The sequence below is a fragment of the Excalfactoria chinensis genome, chromosome 11, assembly GCF_039878825.1.
Source record: "Excalfactoria chinensis isolate bCotChi1 chromosome 11, bCotChi1.hap2, whole genome shotgun sequence".
Taxonomy (NCBI): Eukaryota; Metazoa; Chordata; class Aves; order Galliformes; family Phasianidae; genus Excalfactoria; species Excalfactoria chinensis.
The window spans coordinates 1,287,356-1,313,474 of NC_092835.1; the positions used below are offsets into that span (position 1 = coordinate 1,287,356).

At 58.0% G+C, this 26,119-nt stretch overlaps 2 protein-coding genes across 10 annotated transcripts in view; both read right to left on the reverse strand.

The window, feature by feature from the left end:
• Window positions 1-66: 66 nt before the first annotated feature.
• CDH15 (cadherin 15) lies at window positions 67-6,162 on the reverse strand. 2 transcript variants are annotated; one of them, XM_072346609.1, is made up of 15 exons: window positions 6,034-6,162; window positions 4,282-4,373; window positions 3,483-3,617; window positions 3,233-3,388; window positions 3,014-3,158; window positions 2,767-2,927; window positions 2,546-2,674; window positions 2,280-2,465; window positions 1,945-2,198; window positions 1,700-1,842; window positions 1,365-1,601; window positions 1,043-1,282; window positions 707-843; window positions 469-618; window positions 67-371 (listed from the first exon to the last, which is right to left on the reverse strand). In XM_072346609.1, exons 1-15 carry the CDS (start codon window positions 6,041-6,043, stop codon window positions 174-176), a joined length of 2,373 nt encoding a protein of 790 aa, XP_072202710.1. In that variant the 5' UTR covers window positions 6,044-6,162; the 3' UTR covers window positions 67-173. The 2 variants fall into 2 exon arrangements, with proteins under 2 accessions (XP_072202710.1, XP_072202709.1); XM_072346608.1 differs by lacking the exon at window positions 6,034-6,162 and having other exon boundaries at window positions 4,282-4,403.
• Window positions 6,090-26,119, reverse strand: part of ACSF3 (acyl-CoA synthetase family member 3) — a 39,797-nt gene continuing 19,767 nt past the window's right edge. For 4 of the 8 annotated variants that reach the window (XM_072346610.1, XM_072346611.1, XM_072346615.1 and 1 more), the window contains 4 exons: window positions 18,258-18,384; window positions 7,535-7,669; window positions 7,304-7,415; window positions 6,448-6,585 (listed from right to left, as the gene is read on the reverse strand). In XM_072346610.1, the coding sequence (XP_072202711.1) occupies window positions 6,468-6,585; window positions 7,304-7,415; window positions 7,535-7,669; window positions 18,258-18,384 (492 nt within the window). In that variant the 3' untranslated portion in view covers window positions 6,448-6,467. Of the gene's footprint in view, window positions 6,199-6,366; window positions 6,586-7,303; window positions 7,416-7,534; window positions 7,670-18,257; window positions 18,385-21,185; window positions 21,442-26,119 lie in introns of those variants that run through there. The other 4 variants (XM_072346614.1, XM_072346613.1, XR_011905000.1 and 1 more) reach the window with 3 other exon arrangements.

The window sequence follows — 26,119 nt, forward strand, 5'->3', positions numbered from 1 at the left end:
AGGAATGCAGCGGTGCTGCCAATAAAAGTGCCTTTGTTTGTACACGGGGGGGTACAGCCGGGGGCGGGAGCTTTATTGGGGGAGGAAGGAGGGGACCCTCCCCAGTGCGGGGCGGCACCCGCTGCGCTCAGAGCCGCCGCGTCGCCCGGCTGCTGGACGGGGGGGGGGATCCTTCACGGCCCATAGAGGTCGGCCAGACGGCGGAAGCGCGGCCCCCACTCCCGCAGGTAATCGTAGTCCTGGTCTGCGTCCGTCAGGCTGGAGACGATGGAGCTGAGCGCGCTGCCCGCCGAGCCCGAGCCCTCGTAGTCGTAGATGAGCGCAGTGTCGTAGGGGGGAACGCTGGGGTCGCTGTCAGCCGCTTCCAACCCCTGCGGGATACGGGGCGGCATCGTCACCCCCCGTGGGATACGGGGCGAGGACGGGGGGTGGGGGCAGGTGGGGGGTGGGGGCAGCGCCGCGTCCCACCTCGTTGATGAAATCCTCGATGTCGGAGGGGCCGCGGGGTGGGCGCCGGGAGGGACCCGGCGGGGTGGCGGAGCGCAGCGGCGCGTCCCTACGCAGGGAGGGGCGGCCGTGGGGCGGGGGGTGCCGGAGCTGGGTCAGATCGTAGGCGTCCTGCGGGGCGTGGGGTCGGGAAGGGGGCAATGAGACCAACATCCCCCTCCTCCCCCCACCACCCCGACCCCCGGCCCGCTGCCCCCACCTGGTCCTCCTCGCCGCCTCCCTGCTCGTCGTAGTTGAGGACGTTGTCCCTCACGTCGTCCCCCCAGCGCTGCAGCAGCCCCCGACGGTGCGCACGGCGCCGGGTCCGGACCTGCGCGGCCCCCAGCAGAGCCAACACTGCGGGATGGAGGGTGCGGGGTCGGAGGATCCACGAGATGGGGCGCGGGGCGGGGAGGGACGGGGGAGAGAGTTGAGAGAGGTGGGATGCAGGGGACGGGTTGGGTGGCGGGGCTGGAGATGAGGGTGCGAGAGTGGGGCTGGGGCTGCGGTGAGGATGGGATGGGATGGGCGGTGGAGGCTCCGCGGTGCCACTCACTCAGGAGGAGGACGGCGCTGCCCACGATGACCACGAGGGCCTCCAGGGCGACCCCGACCCCGGCGCTGGTGGCCGCCAGGACCCCGTCCTCGCAGAGCCCGTCGCGGCCGCAGGGACACACGGAGACGTTGAGCAGCTGCTGCTGCTCCCGGGGGGGAGTCCCGGAGTCCCGCAGTAGCAGAGGCAGCGAATAGGACCCGGCGGGCAGCTCTGCCAGCACGGCCAGCACCGCGTGCGTCACTGCCGGGGGTCGAAGGGAGCACAGGGTCAGCGGGATCCCCCATTATGGAGGCCTCCCGGCCCCCCCCCCCTCCACCCTCACCGTTGTAACGGGTGACGCTCCAGTTGCGGGCGAGCTGCGGTTGCTGGGGGCTGAGCTGGAAGTGGAAGGGCGCTCCGTGGGGGGGCCGGTCCCGGTCGCTGGCCCCCAGCAGAAGGGTTCCCCCCCGGCCCGGCCGCCCGCACACCGCCCCCGACGTCGGCTGCAGCTGCGGAGCGTGGTCGTTCACCTCCACGATCTCAATGGACAGCGTGCCCGTGGCCGAGAGAGGAGGGTCGGCTGGGGTGGGGGGGGGAGGAACACGGAGAGGACCGTCAGGGGGAGCGCTCAAAGGTGCGGGGAGAGAGAGCGGGGGATGGGGGTGAGGGGACGGTCACCGTCATCGCGGGCGAGCAGCAGCGCGATGTACCAGCCGCCCTGCAGGAAGGCGGACGGGTCCCGCAGCTCCCGCTGGGTCCGCACGGTGCCGGAGAGCGGGTCGAGCTGCAGCCATCCCGCCGGGTCGTACAGCAGCGCGTAACTGTCCGCGTGGGGGCGAGGAACGCCGACGTTACGCCGCGCGCCCCCTCCACGTGCGCGGCCCGAAGGCGCAGCTCGTCCCCCCCCCACCCCGCCCGCTCACGTCAGGGTCTGCAGGCGGCGCGTGTCGGGGTCGCTGGCGGTGTAGGTGGTGACGGCGGTGCCCGGGGGGGTCCCTTCCAGCACGCTGACGCGCCGCGGGTTGTCTCGAAAGACGGGCGCCTCGTTGACGTCCCGCACCCGCACCCTCACCGTGGCCACCGCCCGCGGGCTGCTCGCGGCCCCCGCCTCCAGCGGCCGCTGGTTCTGCACCGACACCGTCAGCTGGAAGCGGTCCCGCACCTCGTGGTCCAGCGGCTGCGCGGGGGGCGGGGGGAGGAGTCAGCGAGCGGGACACCTGGACCCGCATCTCCCCCTCCCCGCCGCCCCGCGGCGCACCTTGGCCACGGACAACACGCCGTCGTTGGTGTGGGGGTCGGTGCGGATGGTGAACGCCCCCTCGGGGTCACCCTCCAGGATGGTGAACTTGGCCTCCCAGTTGGGCGATCCCGCCAGGTCCTTATCGTGCACCAGCACCCGGCCCACCTCCGCACCCACCGCCTGCTCCTCCACCTCCATGGAGAACTGCGGGAGCAGAAGGAGGGGAGGGCTGGCTCCTACCGGGGGGCCGTGGCCCCACACTCAGCCCTGCCCGCCCCGACCACCTCCTGCTTGGTGAACTCGGGAGCGTTGTCGTTGATGTCCTCCAGGTAGATGACGGCGGTGGCGGTGGTGGTCAGCCCGTCCCCGGACATGTCAGCCGCCTGCAGTGTCAGGTTGTACACCCCCACGGCCTGCGGGGATGGGGACGGCGCTGAGCCCGCAGTCCATAGGGATCCCCGCACCACACCTGGCCCCACGCATGGCTTTGGAACCCCCCCCCAACCTCACGGTCCAGGCCATCCCGTGCGGTGCAGATCTCCCCGGTGGAGGCGTTGATGCTGAACATGTCCCCGTGGCCCTGCTCCAGGATGGAGTACCGCAGCGCCGCGTTGTCCGTCTCGGGGTCATCAGCATCAGTGGCCTCCACCGTCAGCACGCAGGTCCCTGCAGTCACCACAGGGCTGGGGGGCCACTTATGGGGCCGGGTTGTGCCCCCCTGCCCCATCAGCCCCCCCCCAGCCCAGACCCACCTGGCGCAGCGCCCTCCACCACGCGCCCGGTGAAGACGTCATGGCGGAACAGCGGCCGGTTGTCGTTCTGGTCCACCACGATGATCTCCAGGTCCGTGGGGTCCTCCAACGTTGTGCCCCCCAGGTCCAGAGCGAAGGCCTTCAGCTGTGGGCACACAGGGATGGGGCTGGAGGGGCAGCTCAGGGCCAGGGGGACACACGGCTGTGCAACGTCCTTACCCGGAACCGGTCGTTCTGCTCACGGTCCAGCGTGGCATTGAGGAACACTTTGCCGCTGAACTTATCGATGGAGAAGATGCCCAGGGGCTCCTCATCCACCCCCGGCCCCTTGATGCTGTAGATCACCCCCCCGGGCTGCTGCTTGTCCGACTTTATCTGCATGGGGGGGGGAGGAAGCAGGGATGGGGCTGGGGGCTGTTCCCACCCCTGTGCCACGGGGGTCCCTTCTCCCTCCCCCGGCCCTGCCTACCTGCACCAGGAGGTGGGGGATGCGTTTGTGGTTCTCGGAGATGCTGATGGGGGGGATCACCCAGGCCCTTTTCACCCGCCGGGACCCCTCGTGGTGCTGCCAGCTGGGGGGGCTGCCCAGGGCTGTGCTGGCATCCTGCAAGGGGGGGAATGTTGGGGAGGAAGGAGTTATGTGTTCGCATGGGTCATGAGCACAGGGCTGGGGGGTAGGGAGGCATGGGGGCTATGGAGGGGTTAGGAAGAGGAGCAGGGGCTACGGAGGGGCTGCAGAGTGGTCACAGTGAGGTGCAGAGCTGTGCTGTGGGGCAGGGGGAGTCACAGTGAGGCTGAAATGGGGCCGACCCACAGCCTCTGTCCATCCACCCCCGGGACAACCAACCCCCTTTGTGGGAACCCAGAGTGGGTGGGGAGGGGGTGGCAGTACAATGGGGAGCAACCACCGTGTGACAGCCCCCCCAGGGCTGCAGGGCCCAGACCAGAGCCCCAGCAGCCTCACAGTACTCAGGGCTGAGGCCATACCGAGGAGCTCCACACGGGTAGTGGGCTGTGGGGGGTCCGGCAGCACTGCTGGGGGGGGGAATGGAAGAAGCTGAGGGCAGTGGGGTGATTCCAAGCCCCCCCTCTAGTTCCATCTCATTATTCTCCCACCTACAGGGTGAGAAATACCACCGTGCCCCCAGAATCCCATCCCGCCACCCCCACAAAAGTGCATCCGTTGGGGGCCTGGGCCCAGCACCCCCCACCCCACCGCTCCCCCAGCACCACCCCGCTGCCCCCCATCTCCCGGCCCCATCCCTTACCCTGGCGCAGAGCGGGGCGAGCAGGCAGGCGAGCAGCAGCGGGGGCCCCATGGCGCAGCCCCGGCCCGGAGCGACAATAACGGCGGGGACGGCTGAGTGACAGCACATGTGCTGGAGGGGCCGGCCCCCCCGGCCGGCAGCTGCCCCGGCCGCTCCCCCCCCTCCCCGCTCCTCCCGCCCGCCCGCACCGCGGGGCCCGACGTGGCGGACGGCTGCGGGGGGAGCGGGGAGGTCGGGGCCGGCCGTGGGGGGGGGGTCCCGAGGTGTGGGGGGTGATGGGAGGGGTGTGGGGTACGGGATCCCCCCCCGCCACGCTGAGGAGGGGAATGCGGCAGCTGTCGCCGGGTGCGCCCCGGGGATGCCGCGACGGGGCGGGCGGGCAGAGCTACACCGGCTACACCGCTCCCCTCGCTCTGCACCGGGACCGGCCCGGTCCGGCCCCCCCCCCACGCCTCCGCCTCCCGGAACGGCCCCGCCCGCCCCGCGGCCGCGTTGCCGGGACAGGTGCGGGGCCATCTGTGCTGACGGCGGGCGCTGGGCGGGGGGCCAGGCCGGGTGGGAGGGGGGCGGTGCGGCCTTCCCGGCCCCGACAGCCCCAGCCTCAGCCCCAGCCCATCCCACCCTCCCCCATTCCTCCCCCCCCTTCCCCATTCCATCAAACCCATCCCATTTCAAAAGCCCCATTGCCGTTATCAGCCCCATCTCACCCCCATCAATTCCATCACTGTCAGCCCCATCACTATCAACTCTGTCCCGCTCAGCCCCATTCCCATGAGCTTCATCCCCACCAGTCCTGCACCCATCGATCCCACCTCAACCCCAACAATCCCCACTACCACCCACATCCCATCCTCATCATCCCTATCATCCTCGTCCCTAACCCTACTCAACACCCATCCCCACTGATATCCCAACCCTAGTCTCATACTCATCAGCTCATCCCATCTCCAACAGCATCATCTTTGTCCTCATTACCCCCAACCCCAAGCCTAAACCATCCCATCCCATCCCATCCCATCCCATCCCATCCCATCCCATCCCATCCCATCCCATCCCATCCCATCCCATCCCATCCCATCCCGTCCCATCCCGTCCCATCCCCACAGCTCGGCGATGCGGTGGCACCAGGTGGCAGCATCGCTCCGGCCACCGCTGTCCCCGCACCCGGGGAGGCCGCAGCGGGAGCGGCGGGGGCTGCCAGGGGAGGGGGTGGGCAGGCTGAAGTCGATGCCCCCTCCCCAAGGCTGGGCAGACGGGCCGTGTCCCCCGTCCTTTGTCCCTGGCAGGGGAAGGTGCGGCGTTTTGGTGACCCGGTCTGGCAGTTCCATTTCCCCTTCTGGGATTCTCGCTTTTGGGAGAGCCCTGACAGCCCCCCCCCGCGCCCCCTCCCACCACAGGGCATCTGCTGCAAAGCAATGTGGGCTGAGGGGGTGAGAGATGGGGCACGGAGGCAGAGGACAGGGACAGGGGATGTGAGACACGGGACATGGAAGAGGGACGTGATGCACAGCCATGGGATGGGGACGTGTGACAGGGGACGTGCGATGACGGCAGCTCTCTGCCCCCATACACTGAAGCCCACGCACCAACCCGACCTGCTCAGAGAGGGCACAGAGATGGCGACCTCACCAACAACCAACCCCATGCACAGGGCCGGGGCTGCAGGAGGACAGGAGGGGCCACGGGACACCCCCAGACCGTGTGAGCCCCTCTCTGCAAGGTGCCAACCAGGTGTTCTGCACTATTTGCTACCTGTGATCATCCATCAAAGCGATCGATCGCGCTCCTATGGAGTTTTATTAATGATCTTGTCACGGCGCCGGCGCTGGGTGCTGGGCTTGTCGGGAATGATGGATCATGAAGAGCCCTCGCTGCGATTTATTCTCCGGTGACCTTGTCTCTCCCCATTGTTGCTTGCTTAAGAGTTATGAATGTGAGACATGATAATTTGATATTGATCTATTTGGCGAGTTACAAAATTTACTGCGTCGCCGATGGCGTAACACAAAGGATTGGTGCGGAGTGGGGCCGGGAGCCCTCCCAGTGCTGGGGTGACCCGGGCAGAGCGTTCCCTGCCTCCATTACCTGTGCTGCCCGTCACTGTGTGTCCACCCATCTCATTTCTGGGGGCTTTATTCCACGCTGAGGAGCCCTTGGAGCACAAGATGGGGCTCCCAGGCCGTGCGCTACGCCGGATAGAAGCGCTGCAGGAGCTCCTTCTTGTTGACTTTCCCCATCTGGTTACGTGGGATCTCCTCCACCACTATCAGCTCAGTGGGGATGGCGTAGGGGGCCATGGTGTCCCTGCAATGTGGGCACACGCTGTTAGAGCCCACCCGAAGCCCTTCTCCATTGAGATGCCCACCTCTGGGGGCCGCTGCTGAGGGTGCTGTGTGTCCCCGAGGGTGCTGACAGCTGTCTTGCCGTGCACAGCAGCGGTGTGGCATGATGTCCCCATGCCCTTTGCAGGGCACAGCGGGGAAGCTCTGCCTTCTGTGCTGTGTGTCACCGAGCTGGGGCCGTGCCCGGCCCCCCAGCAGTGTGCTGGCACTGATGGTGACACGAGGTGCCAAGTGTGCCCGTCGGCATGGCCCTGCTGCCATATGTGTCATGAGAGCCACAGAATGAATCACACTGAAGAGGGACATGTGTCTGCTGCCAGGAAGCGAGAGAAGGGCCGAGCATATGGAAGTGACATGAGAAATAATGTGGAGAGACAGGGCGAGGGGGAGCAGTGCCCACAGCCATCCCCTCCCCAGCATCAATGAGACACCAGGACAGCAGTGGGGTGGCACAGGGGGACCTGGCACAGCCCCAGTGGCACCGTGAGGGTTTGGGCTCTTCATCTGGCCTCGTCCCCCGACTCCTCCAGCAGCCACTGGGCAGCATCTCCTCCATGTCAGCTCAGTCCTGGTCCCCCCCTCCCACTGTGGCAGCCCCAACCCTGCTGGTTGCAGCAATGCCTGGAGCACATCAGTGCTGCTGCCTGGAATCAGTGAGTGTGGGGTGCTGCAGCCCTCACCTGGCCCACTCCTTCAGCTCCTTCACCGACAGCATCTCCCCCCTGCGCAGCTGCACCACGGCGCTGACCCGCTGCCCCCACACCATGTCTGGGGGTCCAATGACAGCCACGTCTGGGGAGAGAGCAGAGGATGTGGGCTGAGGGGCTGGGGGCTCGTTCCCAAAGGCTGACAGAGCCTCTGAGCTCAGGGTACGGGCTCCAGTGCAGCCCCATGGCCCACACGCTGCCCACCTGTGATGTGTGGGTGCGCAAGCAGCTGGCGCTCCACCTCCAGCGCACTGATTTTGAAGCCCCCATTCTTGATGATGTCCACCGAGGTGCGGCCCTTGATCCAATAAACACCATCGTGGTAGGCTGCCGTGTCCCCTGGAAAACAAAGAGGGATCCCTGAGAGCTCCCCCTGCCACCACACACAGCATCCCCAGGGACCCCACAGGGGGGTGCCAGCCTTCCCAGGGGCGCATGGAGCAGGGCTGCCATCAGGTGGGGGGCAACATCAGTTAGATGAGTGCCCACTCGAGGCTCCATCGCATCGGGTGGGCAGTGGGGGGGCAGGTGTGTGCTGGTAATTCCTGCTGGCACGGGGGGTTGGGGGGGAGGGAAGATTGAGGAGGGGTCACGACAGCGCAGCCCGGCTAAATGCTTAACAAGCTGTTGCTCTTTGATAGCTACTTAAGATGATTACTCACATCCTGCTAATAGCGCCTTCGCCAAGCGGTGGGTGAGGAGGAGGGGGGCTGTGCTTTCAGATGGCAGCACGGGGCTGGGGGGGGGGGGGGGGAGCTCTCAGCGCTGCCCCCCGCCCCCGTCCTCACCCTCACGGCACATCTCTGCCTTTGTGTCTCCCTGCTGCGGAAGGCAGCTCCCGGCATCCCTGCACCCTGCTCCCAGGGGACAGCAGAGGTGACAGGTGAGGTTTGGAGCACAATGCAATGACAGCAGCTCCCGAGCCGTGCTGTCACCCTGCTCCTGCACCAGCAGCTCTGGCTGTGGGACAGCTGCTCCCTGCCACCTCTCCGTGCAGCTCCTCAGGGCACAGCCATCGCTTCCTTCCTTGCAGCCACATGGGGATGGAGATGCGGGTCGGTGAGGCTGCACCCTGTGACCCCACGCCACACTCCTCCCATGGAACAAAGCCAGCAGGCAGCAGCAGCAGCCTCCAGCACACGGCACAGCGCCGGGGCGCAGCTGATGCCGCGAGGCCATGGGATTATTGTTTCCCTGACAGCAGCCATCAGTGCTGCCTTTGGATTCGTTTCAAGATGCTCAGCGGGCATCTGCTTGGCGAGGTGCTGGGGCTGTGCTGTGCTGCGTGCTGAGGAAGCCAAGCTGGGGGCAGGGACCTTGGCGAGGCACCAGGGCACAGAGCTGAGCCCCAGCATGGGGCCGGGCATCCCCACGTGCTGCCCACATAGAGCACCTCCATGGAGCACCTCCACCTAACAGTGCTCAGCCCAGCAGGCACCAAAGGAAGGCATGCACTGTGCCACCTCCGTCTTCAGAATGAGGTTTGGGGGTAAAAGTGCTTCTGTTTATGAGGGAAGGGTTGACTACGTCCTTGGATGTGGCTGCTACAGTCACACGCAAGCCTTGGAAACCCACGAGTTGCAATGGAGGCCCTATTTCCAAATGCAAGCCCCAGAGATTTCTGCAACGAGTTTCAAGTTGCAAAGATGGAAGAGCCCTCATGGCCTTTGGTCCACAAAGCAGGAGGTGTCCCAGCAGCAGTCCTAAGCGGAACAGAAGGCTGCACGGAGCAGCGCTGCTGCACAAACGCTGCCCAGCTCCTGGGCTGACAGCCCTGCACGATGGTCAGCACGTTGCTGGCAAACACAGCGGTGCTGCAGCATCAAAGGTGGCAGGAGGAAACATTTGGGCAAAGTGCTGAACGAGAGAACAATCTGGGTGGGGAAATGAAAAGCTGGAGGAGCTCTGAGACGGCAGGAATGCAGATAAGGGAGCCCTTCGGGTGAACCCAGAGGAGCAGGGACTGGGTTGGGATGCAGAGCCAGGGCTGAGCTGGGAAAGCCCAGGCACTGAGATCAGATTTACAGAGCACAGCCAATGGAGAACACATTCCACGGCTCCATGTTCTTTGAGGACCTGGGAGGGTCCATTCTGTGACTCGAGGATCTTGAAGGTCCTTCCAACCCAGCCCGTTCCGTGGCTCCATGACCTTTAAGGTATTTCCAACCCAACCCATTCTATGGCTCTATGATCTCCAAGGACCATTCCAACCCAACCCATTCCACGGCTCCACGCTCTTTAAGGCCCTCCCAACCCAGCCATTCCATGGCTCTATGATTCTATGGCAATGACACCCCTGCAGCCCCCAATCCATCCATCCTTCCCAGCACAGCTCCAGATTCAACGCTCAAAGAAGATCTCTTCCTGCTGAGAGAGCAGCTGTGGGAGGAGATGGGGGCGGGTGGGCAATCAGCAGGTGAGCACTGAAGGACTCCCCTGGGAACGAATCCATCCCCTCCGCAGCAAAGTGCCCACCCTGAGGGACGGGGCTGTGTGATAGACGCACGTTGTGGACATACACCTTTCCCTCCCCCTCCACGAGGCAGACCGCATCGCTAGATCCCCCATCTGCTCGCATACATCACACACTTCACTCCGGTTTATTAGCTGGAATAAATCATAAATATTTCATTATACATCAACGAGGCTCGGCTGCGGGAAGGCGCCATCCATCACCTCGACACTCCTCGCGACCCGCCGCCATGCAATAAGCTTTCCAGTCTATTAAACAAGATTGATACAGTGCGCTGGGATGGACTGGGGGAATTTATTTATGGGGCAATGGGAGAGGGAGGGATGGAGCACGCGGTGAGGAGCGGACACGCCGGAGCTGCTCCCATCACCTCCTTGGAGGTGGCAACGGGTGGAAGCTCCATCTCTGGGGGGCTGCAGGGGGGAGCAGCTCTGTGTGCATAAAGCTCTGACCCTGCACTGCTCAGCACCTCCACGCTCAGTGCAGTGGAGGTCACTGTGTGCTGTGCTGGGGTCCATTGGAGGCTCTGAGGGTGATGTCTATGTGTGCACCTATCTAATGAAACACTAAACGACAGGCTAAATAACAGAAGCGACTCTAGGTTGATTTATGGCATCGGGATGAATAATGTGTGTCACTGCTGACAGACATCTTGGCTTCCAACACGCTGCTCCAGAGGTTAGAGAACAAATTGTAGCTAATTAGCAGCAATTAGCACCTCTGAACCGCGGGATTTGGGCTCTGTGGTGGAGCAGGGCCTCATGCAGGCTGCCTGCCCTGGGTGCAGAGGGCTCCCTGCTCACCTCTCCCGTGCATTCAGCATGCACAAAGGAGCCCCCAGCATCATTCCTTCCAAACGTGCAGGCGGAACATCCCGGACAGGAGAAGCAAAACACCCAAATGATCAACAGCCACAACTAGACCAGTACCAGGAGGAGGACAGAGATGGAGGAGCCCAGAATCCAAGCTGCGTGCCAAGAGTCAAGCTGGTTGCAGCATCTCCTCATCCTGGGCTGCTGGAGCGAGCTGCTGCTGGGGCAGAACTGCTCACATGCAGCAGGGTGATGCAGGGCAGGACGGAGCTGAGGTCTGGCTGCCTTGCCCCACTCCTGTCCTGCTCCACCACTGAGCTCAGGGCTCCCTCAGCCGCTCCGAGGTGCGCTCAGCTGCCAGCACACCAAGGGCACCGGTTGGTTTGTGCTGCGAGCATTAATAACGCATCAAAGCTGCTGGAGGGGGAGAGAAAGCAAAGGAGGGGGAGGCTGGGACTTCTTTACGAAATGCATGCATATGGATAACGCAGCAATTATTAATGAGGAAATCATCTCCCTCCCCAGCAGCTCCCAGAGCTTCGGCTTGCTTGGGTACAGTGCAGAAGCCCCTCCAAAGGGAGCGGGTTCTGCAGCCCGACCTGCAGCACAGAGCCCCCTCCAGGTGCAGAGCTTCACCCCCCGTGGGGCTCAGTGCTCTGCTTCCTGGGGCTGGGATGAGGATTCCCTATTACATATATATAGGTTTTGCCTTCACCCAGCCCAGCCCAGCTCTGGGGGAGTTTGATGCTGCCTGAGCTGCAAATGGGATCTGGTACAGGGATGGTGGGAGTCTGCAGCAAAGTCAGACACCCCCAAATGCCCCCATATATGGGGCAGGGGGCTCACAACACCGGGGGGTGATGGGTGGCTGCCACCCTTTGCAGACCACTTAGGCAGAGCCGGGCTGTGACGCTGCTGCAGATCAGTACCTGCATGAAACCTGGAGGTAATTTAATGGCTCACAAGAAAGGAAATAAATCTATTAGAGCAGAATCGCTGTTTGTTTACGTACCTTGCCACGAACAGCACCACGAGCAGCAGCAGCAGGTGGATGTGCAAGCACCATTTATTTACATAATAAAATTGCCAAGGAGATTTGCAGCTCAGGGGCATCCTCACCTCCCTGTGCACACTCCTGGCTCCTACCAGCCCTGATGGCACACGGGCAGAGGACAGACCCCGTGTCCACCCTGACTGCCCATTGTAAGAGCTGTGAGCTCAGCAGCCGATTCCCCGCTTCCAAAGTCCTGCACACAGCACTGGGAAAAGGAAAAGCAAGGAGAAAAAGAAACCCTGCTCAGCCTGGAATGAATTCACATCACGCTCCGTGTGGGGATGCCTGTTTGCATTCTGCATGCGGCGGAGCTGCGCGGTGAGAAAGGGCAGAGCCCTGCAGAGATGAAAGGCTGCACAGCCTCCCCTGGCATTTCCACCTGGAACAAAACTGCACCCAAGGGCATCTCCCAAAGCGCTGTGCTAGCAAGGCACCGCTCACTGAGCACAGATGGAGCTGCTACCTGCAAGGAGAGAGCTGCAGATAAGAGAAATCTGATTGCTGGGTGGTAATCCTCAGCCCTGCTCCACACGCTGCTTCCAGTGCATGCTGGGGACCCGCTGCTGGCCTTGTCCTGGCTGATACATCAGTGATCCCTTCACTTCCCAGCTGCAGTCTTACAGCTTCTGGGGCTCATTGCAGCAGGGCAAGATGCCAGGACGATGCTCGCTGACCCCACACTGTACCCAGGTCTCCCCTTGCAGCTCGCTGGCTCTCTTAGCTCCATTACTGCCCTGCATCCCACCCGGTGCAAAATCCCCTGCTGTGTCCTGCACCCCAAACCCAGACACAGGTGCCACCACGTCACTGAGATCCACAGCTGGATGGTCCCACTTTGGGCAGTGGGTCTCCCCCGGTATTTGGACCCAACAAAGGGTTTGTCCACACTGCCCAGCTGTGCTGGCTGGTCCCTACACAACACACTGCCCACTTCCTCAAGCAATCACAAAATCATTCAGGTTGAAAAAGACCCGTACGGGCCCCAAGCCCAACTCCAACACACCCTATTGTGTCCATAACCACATCCCTGGGTGCCACATCTCTGCAGTTGTGGGACACCCCCAGGGTTGGTGATCTCACCACTCACAGCACAGCCTGTGCTGTCGGGACAACACACGTTTTCTAACAAGCAACCCAAAGCACCCAACAGCACGGCTTCACACAGCACGGCTTCACACCCTGCTCTGAGGGCACTCCATTTCAATCACAGAAAAGCAGCAGATAAAAAAGCCCAGCCTTTCAATGCTCCCCTAAGCCAGCCAGGCAGGGCATTGGAGGCTCACCATTAGCAGGAGCTGGTGGGTGACTGATATAAGCAGGCTGGGTGGAGGGGCTCCCCCCACAGAGTTACTGCAGATGGGTTTGCTCAGAGGAGAAGCCAGGAAAGAAAACAGGTAAGTAAAAATGAGACACGTTGGGTTTTTTTTTTCCCTTCACATTAGCATTTAAATATTTATAGAAATCCCTGCAGACAACGAGATGAGAAAGAAAAGTCAAGGAGTAATAAATAAGTGAACGCTGCAAGGTGTGGCAGCCCGGCAGAGCATGGCTGCTGCTGCTGCTCAGCAGTGGGGTAACCACGTGTGCATGGCTAAACATGGTGACTGTAATAAGAAGGTTAGGCACAACTCCACTGCTCTGGTTTCTGCCCCTCTGCACAACAGCTGAGGGATCAATTACACCTGAGCTAAGGAATGCAACACTTCTCTGTGCAGCAACCTGACCCGGCCCCTTGTGAGATGGATTATTAAATAAAGCGGAGATAATGAAGGGAAGATGTTGACTGGAGAGGCAGCAGTGGGACACACAGCAGGATATCTGCTTAAATTGTTTGCTTAAAGATACCAAAGCCCACACCTCTGCTTATGGTGCAGCACCGTTAGTCGTAAGTCAGCCTTGAGCAAAGGGAGGACGCTCGGTGCAAGCAACCAGGTCTGCCTGGTGCCAGAAGGAGCACAGCTTGGCCCATTTCCTTCCACATTCCATGCTCTCTCCTGCTACCACTGGTTCCCCTCTCAGCTCATTTGTGAGCTTGCAGCTCTCCTGCTTCATCAGGCTCATAGAGCTCTGCAATACAACCTGGCCAGAGCTGGGATGGGGCTCTGTGCATCCATCCCCGCGTTGGGAAGTCATCATGAGTGGTCATAATGCAGCGAGCCCTTCTCATCCAGGTGCTGCAACAGCAAAGCACAGAGCACACCCAGGAAGGTAAAGGCTGAGAGCAGAGCCTGCATTTGGGAGATGTGGGCACCTACTGTTCCCCCCGCCCTGCACTTGGGGTGTGATTGCTCCATGCCTCTGATGTTGGACTCTGGGCACTGGAGGTTCTCGAACAGTCCATGGTTGGCATCCACAGTGCTTGCTGCAACCAGAGCAGAGCCTTGTGGAAGAGTAAACAAGTTCTGTGCCAAAAGCTGCCCTCATTTACAGCTACAATCCAAAGTCATTCCCCAGACCGCTGGAAACACCACTCTTCCAAGCAGACATGGAAATACGTGGGCTTCATCTCACCCTGCTCTAATGGCCTTTGGGCTTCCAACCATCAGGCAAAACCTGACTATGTTGTCTCCTTATTGCTCCCAGAGAAAGAATAAGCTTCTTTTATGCATAGAAAAACCTCTTCAGTGAGGGCTGGTGGAGGTCTGGGCCCATGTTGCTGCTGGCCTGCCCCACTGGAGAGCACAGGGCTACCCTATGGGTGCCACCGCTCACACCGGGTTGTGATTCTACCTGCAAAACATTCTAATTATGGAATCGTTATTAAAAAACCCGAATTTGCATCAACTGAATTTATGACTAGGAGAGACACAGCAAACAAACAGAAAACCTGCAGATGAGGATGCTAATGAGGTGCATTTCTATTTATAATCCGCCTTGATCAAGCAAAAGTGTTTTCTGTTTCAGGTGTCAGTGCTACTCCCACAAATGTAAGTAATTCCCTTGGCAGGGAAACACCTGCCTGCCTCCAGAGGTGGGCATGGGATGGGTACAGAGCCATGTGAGGAGAGAGGGAAGAGAGTGAGAAAAAGGAAGGGAAAGATAAAGAGGAAGAGGAGAGAAAAGGGGAAGAGAAGGGGAAAGGAAGGGGAGGGAAAGAGGAAGGGGAAGAAAGAGGACCTGCCAGTATGAAGAACAGCCACACCAGCTTCAATGCAGCTTGGAGGAAGAAAGGTAAAAGATGAGTCATCATTTCAAAACGTTCATCAAACAAGTTAAATAACTTTTACTTTCTTAACGACTTATTAATCAAAGAGCATTGATTCCTGAATCAGATTCTACTACCAACAAGCTTTCTATCTTCTCCATCCCGATGCACGCATTAAGAGAGTTTTATTCTGACAGATACAATATAGCAATCAATAAAATCTTATTATATGGAGCTGAGATACATGGATTTGTTGCAGGATTTATGCATTACTTCCCAGCCTGGTGCTATTTCATGTCTCAGCCTTAACCTGTAATTGAAAATAAATCTCTCTGAATACATCAGATTCTAATTCTCTGGGAGTATGGCAATGGAAGCACCGTCCTGGGGGCTCAGTGCCTTCCTTTGGGGCTCAGCGCCTTCCTTTGGGGCTCAGCACTTTCCTTTGGGGCTCAGCACTTTCCTTTGGGGCTCAGCACCTTCCTTTGGGGCTCAGCACTTCTCGCTGCCTGCAGCAGATGGGGGGAGCCCTGCAGCCTCCTTGGGAATGGCCGGAGGGGATTCCGATCTAAGCAGCTCTGTCAGCGACATGGATACAGTACAATAAAAGTAATCAAATTGACTTCAATGGAAACGAGAGCTGCAGAGAGATAGGCAGACAACGGTGCACATCTGAGGAAATCAAGAGACAGGGAGCAGCAGTAAATCACCTCTGCAACACCCAGCCATTCGGCCGCATCTCATTGCAGCCAAGATCCTGAATGCACCAAAAGGTCACAGCAGCGCCGTGCTGCATTCCTTCCTGCAGTGCACACACACACACACACACACACACACACACGTTCCTGCTCTCCAGTGTGGGCACACTTGCAAGGGGCTGTTTGTGCACTGTGGCAATGCTCTGTAGTGCTCACAGGCGTGCAGGTGTTGCACAGAGCTCCTTATTGCTCCCTGGGAGCTGCTGGAGCCCTGAGCTCACAGTGCTGATGTTCCTTCCTGCCACGGAGGCAGCGGCCGCCCCAGCACTGGATGTGATGCTGCTCTCCTTGGTGAGACAGTTTCATGGGAGAAAAACAGGTTTTAATAAAGCAGCTGCCAATCAGAGAGCGAACGACTGCTGCCATGGAAGTGTTGGTTTTTAATACCTTCTGCAAAACACACACGCTAGCATGATCTACAGGGACTGCATGCAGAAAGAGAGCTGTCCTGAGGAAAGTACTGCCAAATAAACGACCTGCAACCAGAGAAAGCTCTGAAATGAAAGATTCCTTTGTGAGCCTCACATTGCAGAACGCAGCCTGGTAAATACCCTGAGCTTCGGGGCTCCTGGGTTACCCCAAATCACAAAGCCAGAGGAGGAAACGAGACCCACTCTTGTCTCCATGCATGCAAACAGCACCCAGGCGGAGCCCCACGCTGCTCACAGCCCCTCCATGAGCAGGGCAGCAGGGCACCAGATGCTGCAAAGCACTGGAGGAACGCATGCAGTGCCCCATCACGGTGCCGCGCCGGGTTCACCACGAGGTGCAGCACAAGTAGTGCCTGCTCTTCCCTTGCAGTAATTACTCTTCATTTGCTGACCCGCTGCTTTTTCAGATTGCCATTAGCAATCAGCAGAGTGCTAAATTACAGCTGCTGTGTGTTCCCCGCTGCCTCCTGCTTTGCTCTCTCTAAATCTCCGAGTCCCAGTGGAGCGTGGGGGACCCGGCACTGCCCAGCAGCACCGTGCCAGGCTGCTTTGTCACCTGGTGGTGACCCACACGGGCTGGCACTGTCACCATCCCTGTGTCATCACCTTGCTCTCCAGCAGCCTCACCTTCCCAGCACCACTCAGCCTGCAGCCAGGAGATGGGGAACAATGAAAGGCAAAGAGGGGTGAGGAGAGGATGAGGAGCTGCCGTCTTCCTGGGGCTGCTGTGAGGGTACGGAGTGCTGCTGGCATCCCCTGCTATCCCCAGCCCCGGGCTCTCCTCTCAGCTCAGCCAGCGAAAGGGTTAAGTTTAATTTATACTGATTTCTATTTAATATCATTCTCTCCCCGTAGGAGCCGGCAGCTGTGAGCTGATTGTACTCTCTCATTATGCAGTCTGTATCACTAATGGCCTGTGACAAAGGCATGCCATCTTCCAGGCCTTACCCCCGAGAGCCAATTAAACACACATACTCCCTTCCTGTTTGCGGCGCATTACAATGAAATTAAACTGAATTTCAAAATCATTTTCTCCTAAAGACATCTCTTTGCAATAATTAATGCATGCTATTCCTTTCCAGCTGAAATATTCATCAGGAGTGGTGCCTAAAAAGAAAACCTCTGAGGCTGATTGCCCCACAGCCAGCACTGCGCCCACCATGGGATGCCCAGCAGTGACAAGAAATCGCTGCTTCCTCGCAAATGGATGATAAATAACAGCAAAGAGGGCATCCCAAATCCAGCCCCGTGCTCCTGGGTTGGTGAACTGAAAACAGGGGGCAATGGGAACGTTAGAAGTGCTCATGTGTGAAGGTTGGGTGGGAATCGGGCATCCCATCCCCCTGAGCTCATCATCCCATGTTATGAGCCCAGGCCCTGCTGCACAGCTTTGGGCAGGGGCAGTCAGCACTGCTGGTAGAGCATAATGGGATGTTTTCAAGGCATTAGATAAAACCTACCGGGGACCGAGCTCCAATATACGTTATTGTTATCGGACTATTACCTTCTGGTGGAATCTGATTGGAAAGAATCAAACAGCAGAGCTGATCCCAGCCCTGCAAACATCAAAACCGCATCTCACTTGTGGTCAAAAAGGGAAGGCAGAGCCCGAGAGAAAGAAACAAGTCTTCAAATCCCTTTGAATTTCATAAACACAGCACAGAACAATAAAGAGAGCCTCGGGTTCAAAACAAAAGGCCTCTTTCTTTGGAGCTCCCTTTATTCAGAGCTCCCTTTATTGGGAAGGCGCAGACTTTTCGCTTAAAACTAATTCAGAATGCAACATTCTGGCAATTCCAAACCCTCCTTCCTGACCTGCTCCCACCTCCAGGGCTCTCCCTGGGACTCCAGACAGCTCAGCTTCCCAGGCATTAGGAACCAGGAAGGGAAACCCCATGGAAACCTCCAGTGCAGTAGCAGTGGTTGAGCTTCAAACCCAGTCACACCCACAGCCCTTACGGGTTCAGCTTTGATAGCAGCAATAGATGAGAGCAGGGCTGCCCCAGGGATGGGCCCACGCTCCTGGGGTCATTGCTGTAACACCTGCTTCCATTCAGCTCAATCACAGACTGTTTCCAGGCGCTGAGGTGGCTGAGTCCCACAAAGCACAGCCCTGCATGTTGCACTTACAGCCAGCAGCCCAAAGATTCTCCACCTCTTGGCTGCAGTGCAGGGGAACCCGGTGAAGCCATATCCCATTCTCCACACCCACAACCAGCCCTCCTGCCCCCCTCCTCAGGATGCAGTTCGGTACCTGTCCTGAACCATCCATCGGGTGTGAACGCCTCCCTGGTTTCTTTGGGTCTGTTCCAGTACTCACGGAACACCGAGGAGCCGCGGACCAGCAGCTCCCCTTCCTGCCCCTCCAAACCCGGAGTCACCTGGAACACAGAAAGAATGACTGCCTGCATGAAATGGCCATGGGGCAGAACGTTGCCTGTCAGTTCACAGCAGCCCCCCATCTCTCCCCACACACACATAACACCCCTCCCTGCAGGTCTCCCCATCCGCTGTCCTGGAGCAGGATGGGTCATTGCATCCCATTGGGATTCTGCCTGCAGGCTGCTGGGGATGGGAGCAGGAGGCAGAGGGACACTCCTGAGACTGTGCCATACTGCAGCCTGCTGTGTTGACAGAGAGGAAGCCTCGCTTTCCCAAACTGTCAATCCAACACTGTTTTTTTTTTCCCGAGGAGGTGGCAGGAAACACCATCTGATTTGTTCTCAAGGACACACAGTTTCTTTGGGGCTCACTACGAGGCAACGGTTTCAGTGACAGCCCGGTGCCCTGCAGACCTGCACCAGCAGGTTTTCTATAGCAACAAAACCAAGATCCTGCTGCGATGGAAACAAGAGAGGTTACAGCCCTGCCTGACATGGCACGGTGTCTCACAGCTCCTGCACGCTCATCGCTCTGCAATTACAAGGATGCAAGCGGGCTGTGAGATGAGGCACAGCTGCAGCACTGCCCCCAGCACTGCACTGACCTTTGCAAGGAGGACGTGCAAAAACACCGCTGGGAGAGAAGGTCACTGCGAGAGCTGCTTGGTCACATAGCTCTGACCCTGTGCAGAGAGCATGCACTCCACAGGAGCACCGAGCCATTCCGTGCTCCTGCTGCTATAGCAAAGACACAGCTGGGACACTGAAAGGCAGCAATGCCAGAAATGCAGCCACCAGGGAACGCTGCAATAGCAACGCTGGAACAGCCAGCAGGATCACAGAGCACGACAGACTTTGCTTTTGATGCAACCAAGGCTTCTCTAACAGAAAACATTTAGAAAGTCGCTTCCAGGGCACAGTTATTGTTTTAACTGACTTCTTCCTGATGTCCTGCCTTGCAGGATGTGCTGACCTGCACAAACAGCCCCAGCACTTCTACAGAGCTGCCATTTCCTTCAATATCTCTGTGTGTCAGAAACTGGGCTGAGCCTCCAGAACCCTTGTTGTGCCCCAGCCCCACTGTCTGGGATACAAAGCCCATCACTGCCAATGAGGGAAGTTCAGTTTCACGTTGGCATGGTAAGGATGGTGTTGGATCACAAGTTCATCTGCACATCACCTAGCAGGCAGCACAGACCTCAAACCCCACCAGCAACACTTCTCCCAAGGGCGATTCCATCCCAGCCCCTTCCAGCACCCCCTCCTCCCCCTTGTGCCTCAGCTGGAGACAGCAGTTATCTGAATTCCCCTCACATCACAACATTTTAATGACTTGTGCGAGCTCCAAAGCCAATCCCCGGAGCTCTCAGGCTGCCTCTGACTCCACTGACAGGGCTCAGAGGGGAAGGCAGAGGTGAGTGCCCCAAGGACCCGCTGCAGCTGTCCTGCATTCCTCCACACCACCCCAACTGACGCCTCCTGCTTGTTGATGAGAGTGCAGCATAAACGTGGCTGTGCTGAGAGCCCGGTGCCTGCTGTGCCCTCAGGAAGGGTAGAGGAATGGGGCAGCGCTGGGCACTGATCCTGCCCTACCTGCACCTGCACTGCTGCTCCTCCTGCAAACCAAACCCTGAATGAGCTCCAAGTTTCCTGTCACATCAACTCGCCGTTTGGCAGAGGCTCAACCCACATCTTATCTAGAGCAGCGCTCCTTGGCAGCAAGCACCTCCCTGTTGTGTCACTTAATGATGTTATGGCTGGCTTGCAAACAGTAAAACAGAAAGGCCGTGACGTTATCTTAATAGGATTTTGCTTGTTGAACTCCAAATGTCACCGGTGCTGCTCCCCAGTGCAGCACAGGGGATGCAAACCACCTCATTGCCAGCAGGTTGAGAGCAACACACATTGAAACACAGGGTTTGAGGCTCCTATCTGCTGCACCCATCCCCTGCTAGAGCCACGTGTGGGTAATGCAGGAGCTGCAGCAGCACAGCTTGCTGCGTTGTTGCCTTACCCCATCAAAGCTCAGAGGTACCCTGTGTTGGTACACTGCAAGCAGCTGCTGAGAGCACACAACTGCTGATGGCACAGGCAGCCAGTTCTCCAAGCACCGTGTCTGAATGCACCTCTCAACAGCTTTCATGCACTGAACAGCATTTCATTCATTGAACACCAGCTCTGGTGTGCCCTGCAAGGCTGCTGCCCGGCAGTGCTCTGCATTGTAATGCACTCAGCGAGTCGAGGCACGCTAGATAAGATTCCATTCCCCATGCATGAAAATAAGAGGTTGTAATAAAGCCTGGGAAGGAATCAATGTGGGTGATTACACAGTGAGTATTTTCCCTGCTTCCAGGTTACCTCTCTCCAAGCAGGCAGCGCGGGCGGTTTGTAAATGGCTGGGAATCCCCGCTTGGCACGCAGCCCTGCGATTTGTTCAAAGTGCCCATTTGTTTGCTTGTGGTCTCAAAGATGTGCCATCCCACCCCCCAACCCCCGTCCTCCGGGAGCAGCAGGAGAGGAGTTTCTAATGGACTTTAATGGAATTAGCAGCTCTGATGGGGCCAGGCTTACAGTGGTGTGCGGATGGGATGCAGGGAGGCACTGCAAACGCCTGAGCGGGAACGTTCAGAAAACAAAGAGTGGGAGCTGAGAGGGAATGACACGTTGTTAGTGCAGCAGAGCAGGGAGGGAGGCACAGGAGCTGTTAGGAGAAGCAGTAGTTCACTTTGGGAGCGGCAGCGTGATGCCACAACCACGGGCAGTGGGAAACATTTCACTTCTGGCAGCCCCCCCTTCCTTACCCTCCATAGAATCGTCTGGATCTCTTTGTGGGGAAGCACCGCAGGCCCAGAGGCTGCAAATCAGAGCATCCTCTCTTAGGAGGGAGCCTATAAAGGGATGTCACACGCTTGTGAAGCAGAAGAGCAGCACTGCCTGGATGGGGAGGTGGGATGGGGCAGCGCCCTTCATGCCCTGCAGCTCTTGCACCATCCTCCTTTTGCCTTTTTCCATTTGCCTCTTCCATCCCCAGCGCTGCATGGGCTGCCACCAGTGCTGCTGCAACAAGGAAAAGCAAAACCCTTTACATCTGCGGAGAGGAAGGTTTGCTTCTGCACCTCTGCCACGGCCGGTGCTGCGCATCTCAGCTTGGAAACGCTTGGCACTTCTCCCCACCTTATAAATAAGTGATCACTGTCATCAAAATAATTAAGCAAGCCAGCCTTTTAAGTGACTAATAGAAGACGATAATTGATACGTGTGAGGTTTATGGAAGCGATGGATCCCTGTTAGCAGTTCTCAGACAAACAAGAAAAAAGCAACCATACTAAGCATGGAACACCAAGTAACTTACAGGTTACTGACCCCTGGACCCATGCAGACCAATCTCCCATGCACATTCATAATTAAAAGGTCCCTGCTAAGCTGCGTGCTTGTGTAAAGGCATCATCTTTCCTGTAGCTCCATGCCCTGCAGAAGGCAAGCAGGAAGCAATGCAGACAACAAGTTATTTTCCTCCTGCTGGAAAGAGGCACATTTCTGCTCCTCGGAGACATAATGCAGAGAAAGGAAAAGGAAAATGGTCCCCAAACACCCAAACCCCAGACCCAGACCGTAACCTACAAGGCCACACTTCACATCTGCTTTTGTAATGTTAACACTGATAAAAAAGGCTAAGGATAACACAATCAATTTACTTTTCATTTTGGAAGGTTGTAGATGTAAAAACAGGGCAGCTGCACAGCTGGAACGCTGGCTCTTATGTTCACAGAACCCAACCCTACACTTAACAACAAATGCTGCTCCACCAAACCCAAAAGCGCCTGTAGATATTTATAGGCAGCGCTGATCTGTACAAGTTCCCAGGCTGATTAACTCCAGCTGATCCCAAAAGAACCACAGAAAGAACCCACAACTGGGAACGGTCAGTCCGCCCTGCAGCTCATCCATGAGCCCAAACTTCTTGATCTGCATGAACTCTACAAGCCAGCAGTGTCACACACTTCCAGGAATGCCAGCAGCTCTCTGCTGCTCTTGTTTGGAAGCCTCAGAGATAACAAATGAGGTGAGATGTCAGCACATCTCCCCGCTCCCCCAGCTCTGTGCACTGCGGGAGGACTCCCAATGAGCACTGGGAGCACTCGGGGGCAGGCAGAGCTCAGGCAAGGATTCAATTAGCATCCCACCTTCAGTTCGTTTGCCATAAGCCTCACTTAAAAGTCGGGGTCAGAGGGGCTGTGCTGTGCTCTGACTGCAGAAGCTGCCCGGAGCCTTTAATTGCTTCCTGGTGTGAACCCACCCAAGGCAGTGCTGCCTCCTCTCCTTGGCTGTGAGCTCCCTGGGGCAGGTGCTGCTCGTTTGCCTCCTGGTTCCATGCTTCAGCATTTCCTCCTTGGGAAGCACTTCCTAGATGTGCTACAGTGGTCACAGCCTCCAGCACCCAGGGGGGAAACTGATGGGATGAGACAGAGTCATAGGATGATTGGAGTTGGAAGGGACCTCTGACGGCCATCTGGTCCAACTCCTCTGCAGTGAGCAGGGAAACCCACAGCTCCATCATTGAGGTGCTGCACAGAGAAGGGATGAAATCTACGTCAGCCATCGTGGAACAGAGAGGAATCCATCTCTTGGAGAACCAAGGACTGGTCAAAGGGAACAAGGATGGCTACCCCAAAGCAGGGAGATGTCTGGAGTAAAGTCCTTCACCTGTAAAGGATGGGAGATGAAAAGGGGAAGGTGGGGAAAGAAAGCATAAAGTGGTAGTAAAGAGATTAATAGATAGCATGAGGGTGCTGTGACAAAGGTCAGCCCAAAGGATGCGCTCGTGGAAAGAGGCTGTTCTTGACAGATGGACTCAGTGTGAATGTGCAAAGAAACAGCCAAAAAGGCTCCTGGGAGCTGCCTCTGTGATAAGAACACCTTTCAGCTGGGAAACACTGGGAGCTGATGCTAATGTAACCTCTACCTCCACCTTTACACCTAGGAAAGAGAAAACACAGCTATGGCCACAAATGAAACATCAGACAGAAAGAATAAAGGCATATAAACACCAATGAGAACACAGTCAGCGACTGTGCTGACTGAGGAACTAAAAAGCCCACTAAGATCATCCAATCCAACTACCAGCCCATCCCCACTATCCCCACCAACCACCTAAAAGAAGACCTTCCCTGCCAGCCCGCAATGGGCAGGTCCCAGCAGAGCAAGGAGCGAGGTGCAGCACCCCCAGTGCCCTCTGCATGCAGCAAGCAGGGTGAGGAGCTGGCAGCCCCACGGTGCAGCACGCTGCTGGCAGATGGCAGAGCCATGGGGGGGCGCGGGCAGGAGGGGCTGGTGGCTGCGGGGAGGGCCGGCCGCCTCCGAGCCGCTTCCCATCCAGGACGACAGCTTGCATATGGATAAACAACGAGATAATTACAACCTTGAAGGGAGGAGAGAAAAGCCCATGGCTGCAGCGTTCTCCTGCTGCCAGCTCCTGCAGCCCACCACCCCACACACACACACACATACACTCTCTCCACAGCCTCATCACAGAGCAAATTGCTGGCCATAAAAGCCCTGGCTAGAGTGCTGCATTAGGTACAGCTGTGCAAGCGTTTATCTATAGATAGACCCCCATTGTCAGAGAGTGGGGTTTGGCTTTCGTGTGAGCGAGCAATTTGGGAAAGTGAGAAGAAAACAAAAAAAAAGAAAGAAAGGAAGAAAGCCAACAAAAACGACAACCCAAAAACCTCACAAGCAACAAATAAACAAATAGAGAGAGAGAGAGACAATACCCAGCAGCTCCCAGGGCTTGCAGGCCGCTGCCAGCTGGGAAGCTGAGCGTATGAAATATGCATCGCACTGAACAAAGCAAAACGAAGTGCTCGGTGCTGGAAAGCTGTAACCCTTTCCTGCACACGCGGGGAGCAGGAGGTGCTCAGACTGAGCTGGGCTGCCTAAACGTCACAGGGAAAAGGGTGGAAAGACAGAGCACCTTGTGGGGGGGGGAAGGTTAGGAGGAGCCTTGCTGCATGCAGGCACTCTGTGATTCCATGTGCTGAGCTGTGTGGTCAGGCAACACGGAGGGCAGGTTGGAGGTTTGGGAACTGCTTCTTGCATGAGCTGGGGTGGCCTGGAGCAGCCCATGTCCACTCATCCCACTCCTGGTTCTATGGGAAGGTTTGAGGAGGAGGACAGCATCTGCCCATGGTCCCAATCCACACCACCGTGCTCAGGAGAAGGTACAGCAACAGTGAGCAAGGAGGAAGCATGGGAAGCATCTGGAACACCTGGGAACCAGAAAGCACAGGGCTCACAGAGCTGCAAGGGGAGCTTGTGCATTAAAGGAATCCAATCAAGAGACAGGAGGGAAATGAAGAGAGGAACAAAGAGATCCAGCAAACTTTCAGCTAAGTAGATTATTGATCTTCAGGGTGTGCCAGAAACCAGCTCTGCAAATTACATCAGTCCCCTGCTGCAGGCTCGCAGTTACCGGATGGCGACGCAGAAGCACTCCCACCACCACCACCCCTCCTTATTTCAGCAGGGCTGTGGGGCTGGGACTGGTTCAGATGTCGCTGGGTGTCCCCAGGCTGCTGCCTGCAGGGTGCACAAATGCATCCAAAGGGTGAAATAGCAACAGCAAACAGAACCCCCCAGCAGTGAGAAGGTGGTGCTGGCAGGGAGCTGGTGGCTGTGGGACAGCCTGTGTATTCTGTTGTCAGGAGGGAGCAGGAAGGGAAGGCAGTGACCTTGTAAGGCTCTCTGCAGCTCAGCAAATCAGCTCCATGGCAAACACGGGCAGAAAGGGAGGGCATCGGGTGAGTGGCAGCCCAGCCGAGGTGTGAATGCCTCGCAGATGGCCCTGACAACGCGGCCACCTCACAGGAGCCGAGGGATGCAGTGCAGAGAAGTGGGGAGCTGAGCTGTGTGTGGGGTGTTTGGGTCCTGCAGCACAGCCACTCAGTGCTGGTGCTTTCATTATTAGCAGTGCAGCAGCGCAGATGTGCACCACACTGTGTGTGTGTACGGAGAGAGGTCCCTGCCCTGACAGCCATATAACCAAAGCAGACGGCAGGCGTTTATTGCTGCCAGGAGGTGTTTATTTCCTACAGGGGAACCAGCAAACCTTGATGTGACATTTGGTAATTTTACACAGCGACAACACCAAACTGTGCAGAAATGCCCAGAGAAGTGATGGGGCTGTGGATGTGCTTATCACACCCGGGAGAGCTGTGCCATGTCCTGCTGTCACCTTCTTCCCTCCCTCGAGACCCTTTAGCCTTAACACTCCCACCCCACAGCTTCCATAACCCTTAACCACAGTCTCAAAGCCTTTCTTTGAGGGAAGTGAGGATATATTTACCAATCCCTTCCCACAAGCCAGAAAGCACAGGCAAAGAAAAGGGGACGTGGGGCTGTTCAGTGACGCAGGCAGGAGGGAGCAGGTGCCCAGGACACCAAACAGGGACGGCCCCAGTGCCACGGAGCTCATTTCTGTGCTGAAACCCAGCCAGACCCCTCTTGGGCTGCTGAGTGCTCAGACGGTGTCCTCCTCGTGTTAAATAAATGCCACTGCTGTGCTCCCCCTGCTATGAGTTATTAAGCAGGCAGGCACGCAGTGTGTGCCAGCAGCAGCAGCTCAGGGCAGGAAGGGCATCAGGTGGGGCTGTGTGAGTGTGACCGCAGGTGTGAGCACTGACACCAGCCCACCACTCGCAGGCAGAGCTGTGCTGTGCCACCTGCAGCCACAAGT